A 4,799-nucleotide genomic window follows, 5' to 3' on the forward strand; every position below is an offset into this window, starting at 1 on the left:
ACTAAACTCCTTCCCCCCCGCCCTTTTCCCCCCCATATAAAGTATTTCTAAGTTATAAAATATACAGTCCAAGACTAAAAGTATAAGTCTTTCCAGTGGAAAACATTGATCTAAATTTACTCCTTTTAGATTTGCTTGAATGTGCTTTGATGAGACGCTGTTTTGGTGTTTAACTGCATATGAGAAGATAATTTCTGGACATGTAAATAAAAGCATATTGCATGGGGGGGAAGCATAATATCTCGTTGCAAATGATGAATCGCTTAGTGCAGAGGCAAATTATTCTTTATTTTATTTTAGGGAGGATCGAAAATATATTCATTTAATTTCTCCATTCTATCTATCTATCTATCTATCTATCCATCTATCTATCTATCCATCCATCTACTAAAATAGTAGATATATACACTACATAATACACATATTTAATCCCTCTATATCGACATATATATGTGTAAATGTATAATTAGATACACAAATATGCATTTAAACACACTCCTGTATAAACTGACCAGGCTTGTGTGCATATGTGCATATATAAAGTGTAGCATCCATGTGCCTATGTGTGCAAAAATATATATAATTTACATACCTAAATGTGGCAATTAATATGTCTATACGTGGAAAAAAGTTGTCCGTTCAGAGATTTATGCGTGTATATGTGCATGTATGTGTAGTCTGTGTATGTGCAACTCTGTATATGTATATATTTTATATGCTGCATATAAGTCTCTATATGTGTATATGTCTATATCTAGTCACATATATGTCTGTAGCTATATGTAACTGTGTAACAGATAATGTTTTTTACTATCCCATTGAGGTAGACTTGTGCAGCCTATTGTTTCAGACAACAGATATAAGTTGCGATGGAAGAGGAACGTCGGATTTGGTGTCTGTCCCCCATTTCCAATTATAGATGGATCATTACAGACAGAGAAGTACTGAGAATCCAGACATCTGCTCTTCACATGAATGCACTCACCTCCTAGAGAACAGCCTGCCATCATGCTCTGGAAACTGGTTGAAAATGTCAAGTATGAAGATATCTATGAGGTGAGTATATAACATGCATATAAGTAAGAGAGTATATGTATATTTAAATATACATCTAGTATATAGATACAGGCATGACTTTATAATACATATATACCTCTACATATACATCTAGGCAGAAATAGAGACATACACCAACACGCACAAGTATAGAGACGGGAAACCAAGAGTAAATGCTTAAATGCTTATTTATTTGCATATTTGTATTCAGCATGCCAAGTCTTAAACTTTTTTTTTTTTTCATGGAAAAGCTGTTTGATGCGATTTAAAACATCAAAGAAATGATCTGGGGATTGGAATGAGGCAACTTAAAGGCAAGAGTTTGATTGTTTAGACCTCTAATTAGATATAATTCGATTAAATATGGACAAATGTCGAGGGGAAAAAAAGAAAATAGAAGAAAAACACAATCTGGTATTCAGGGACCGGATGCATTTCATTCTTTTATTTTTTATTTTGCAATTCCAAGCTAAGCTCAACCTGAATGTGGATATTTTTTTTTTGTTCCCTTTTCTTGTTTTCAGAATCGGATACGTTTTTTACGACTTTTTGTGCCTCTATAGCAATAGATAAGGTGTGCATGTATACATATACTCGCATTAATTAAGCGGCACATACATTCTCGCACGTATGTGAGCACACGCACCCGAACCGATACAGTCAAAGGCAGCTCCGCACAGTCCGCGGGCACGAAAAGTTGTGAGCTTTATTCAGACCTTATTTTCGAGGTCAAAAAGCAAACCAAGGGTGTGGGGGGGTTAAAAATCACAGCTCAAACACCGCGAAACCTTTCTTAATTTTTCACGGTTTCCTGAACCGGATCTTTCCCAAACGGGCTGCGGGGATGTATTTCTTGTAAGTTAAACCAGCGTGCGGGATTTGCTCAGAAGCGGGGTTGGGGAAATATGTGTATGTAAAAGAGGAATGGCGCTCCACAAAAATTTTTTTTCATTATTTTTATTTTTTAATTGAGGGGAAGGCATTGGTTTGGCGATCTCGGAGCGGGGTGGGGGGTGGGGGGTGATTTTCAGAAGGGAGCAATTCGCCAGCTCCAGAGCGGGAGCTGCTCCGTGGGGAGGCGGCCGGGAAGGAACCGGGCACTGGGAAAGAGCCGGGGACAGGGCAGGGACTGGAGAGCGGACAGGGGCCGAGGAGGGACTGGGAGCTGAGGAGGGACCAGGCGCCCGTCAGAGACCCGGCAGGGACCGGGCAGGGACTGGGCAGGGACTGGGCAGGGACTGGGCAGGGGCTGGAGATTGAGCAGGGACCGGGGATCGAGAAGGGATCGGGAACCAAATAGGGGCCGGGGAGGGACTGGGCACTGAGCAGGGACCAGGGAGTGCGCAGGGGCTGGGCAGGAGCCGGGCAGGGGTTGGGCAGGGGCTGGGAATCGAACAGGTATGGGGGACCCGGCAGGGACTGGGTACCGAGCAAACACAGGGCACTGAGTGCGGGGCTGGGTACTGGGCAGGGGCTGGGCAGGGACCGGCTAGGGGACGTGTCCTGGGCAAGGGACGGACAGGGGACGGGACAGGGGACGGACAGGGGCCGGACAGGGCTCAGGGTACCGGGCAGCGGCCGCAGCCCCTCCAGGGAAGCGCCATCGGGGCCGCCCCGTCCCCGCATCCCTCCCCTCCGGCACTTACAGAGGGGAAACTCCCGGGAAAAGCGGAGAAAGAGATCGAGGGGAAGGTACAGCTCCGGCTGTTCCCGGCCGGAGGAAGGACGGGATGGAGGGAATCGGGGAGGGGATCCGGCAGCCGCACGGAAGAAATGTCTCCATTCCCAAAAGCTGCCGTCAGGATAATTATCCTTGGCAAAACCCGGCATCTGCAGAACGAGCACAGAAAGAGCACGTGTGTGTGTGTGTGTGTGTGTGAGAGAGAGAGAGAGAGAGTGTGTGTGAGTGTGTGTCGGTCCCCGTGTGTGTGTCCCCGTGTGTCCCCAACCCGTGGAGCCCTCGCTGCTTTTCCCTCCCCATCCCCAGGCACAGCCCGGCCATTGTCTCTGCCCGCAGCAGCAGGCGACAAAACATCTCCCCTCCCCGGCTGCCGAGGTCGGGGATCAGGGGTTTTATTCCACCCTCCTTTTCAGAGGGATTTTTAAAAGCGCTATGAATTGACGGACACTCGTGTTTGTAGGTTGCCGTGGGAGAGAAGTGGAGTTGGGGGAGCGATTTGGGGGGATTTGGCTGCGGGCTGGGTATTCCCGAACTTGGGGGTGCGCTCCGAGGCATCTTGTAACGTGCAGCATTAGAAAAAAAAAAAATGTTGTCGATTTTTTTTATTTAAGCGCTGAAACCCTCTAGATTTGTCTTAAAAAAAAAAATTCCCTCTCTTCTTTCCGATTTATAATTAACAAGACGATGGTAGAGGCGTCTCAGCCACTTAAAATGAATCTGTTCTTAAAACAAAAGTGTGTGTGTGCGTGTATGTGCGGGGGGGGAGGCTGCTCTGGGAAGTGTGAGTCTATTTAGGAAGGAACGTAAGTTGAACTTTAACAGAAATGGCAGACAGTCCAGTTGAACGGGTTCCTGCAACATCAAAAAGGTTTTATATCGCCCCTGGCTTTGCCTCAAAACTATAAATTTACTATCCTTTAAAATTCACTCCATACATTTCGCATTTGGGTGAAAATCGGGAGATCTATGTACATTTATATTTTTTTTTCGTATCGAGCTGTAGAAATAGGATTCAGGAAAAAAAAATGAGCCAAACAACGTAGATTCAAGTATTTATTTGCCTATTGCGAATAAATACGATCTGCAACACGCACCAGAAGGGCTTAATCTTCGCTGTAAATAGGCATCTATTACAGCGACTGCACAGATCTTCTTCCATTTCTTTAAAAATAACAACAAAAAAAAAGGATTAAAAAAGCCTGTTTTTCTTCATTATTTGTTAAAAAAAACCAAACAACAACAACAACAAACTAAAAGAACAAAAGCACCAAAGGCAATCAATTCCTCGTATTAAGAATGTATAATTAAATATATATTTAAAGAAAAAAAAGGGAATATGCTTTTCTTCTTCGCCTCTAGCATTGCTTCATCTCACTTCCTTGCTCCAGCTCAGCAGTGTCTACTTTCCGCATCTTCCTCCGCTCGAGTTAATTGAAGTTCTGCCTCTTCCTTGCTAAACTTTTTCCCCCCTCTCCCTCTCCCCAAACTCTGCCTCTGCCAGCCCCCCTCGTCTGATTACATCTAGTAATTCTCCACTGAATGAACGTCATTTACAATAGTAGGGGAGCTCTCGAGCTGGCTGCCAGCTTCACGCTCCATTTGGTCCTGCATTCTCCCTTTAAAGTAGTCGTGTAATATTAATAGTCATGAATATCAATTATTATGAGGCGGTGTAGAGAAGGAAAGGGAGGAAGGGGTAGAGGAGCAGTCTGAGCCTAGCCTTGGGTTGAAGAGGATTGTATTTGGGAGCTCAAAGGCAAAAAAAAAAAAAAAAAAAAAAAAAAAAAAAAAAAAAAAAAAACAACAAAAAAAGGAGGAAAAAAAAACTGAGAGGGAGGGGTAAATCATATATGTAGATAGAGGTTTCCAGGCTCGGTTTTGGGGGCATTGGTCTTTTTTTTTTTTTTTTTTTTTTTTTCCTTTTTTTTTTTTTTTTTTTTTTGATGGATAGACTTCGAAATATCTCAAGCTGTTCTCCTGTGTCCAACACGTCCCTGTGCAGATCTCCTTGATATTTTTCCCTCCAGTTATTAGTATTATCACCATTATTTTATTTTTAGCT

The 4,799-nt window shown here is 43.7% G+C and overlaps 1 protein-coding gene across 4 annotated transcripts in view; it reads left to right on the forward strand.

The window, feature by feature from the left end:
* Positions 1-883: 883 nt before the first annotated feature.
* The window catches only part of TFAP2B (transcription factor AP-2 beta), a 34,048-nt gene continuing 30,132 nt past the window's right edge, over positions 884-4,799 (forward strand). For 2 of the 4 annotated variants that reach the window (XM_017813140.1, XM_017813139.1), the window contains exon 1: positions 884-1,056. In XM_017813140.1, the coding sequence (XP_017668629.1) occupies positions 976-1,056 (81 nt within the window). In that variant the 5' untranslated portion in view covers positions 884-975. The remainder of the gene's footprint in view (positions 1,057-4,799) is intronic. The other 2 variants (XM_017813143.1, XM_017813142.1) reach the window with 1 other exon arrangement.

This window comes from Lepidothrix coronata, unplaced genomic scaffold (assembly GCF_001604755.1).
Source record: "Lepidothrix coronata isolate B3197 unplaced genomic scaffold, Lepidothrix_coronata-1.0 Scaffold39, whole genome shotgun sequence".
NCBI classification, from domain to species: Eukaryota; Metazoa; Chordata; class Aves; order Passeriformes; family Pipridae; genus Lepidothrix; species Lepidothrix coronata.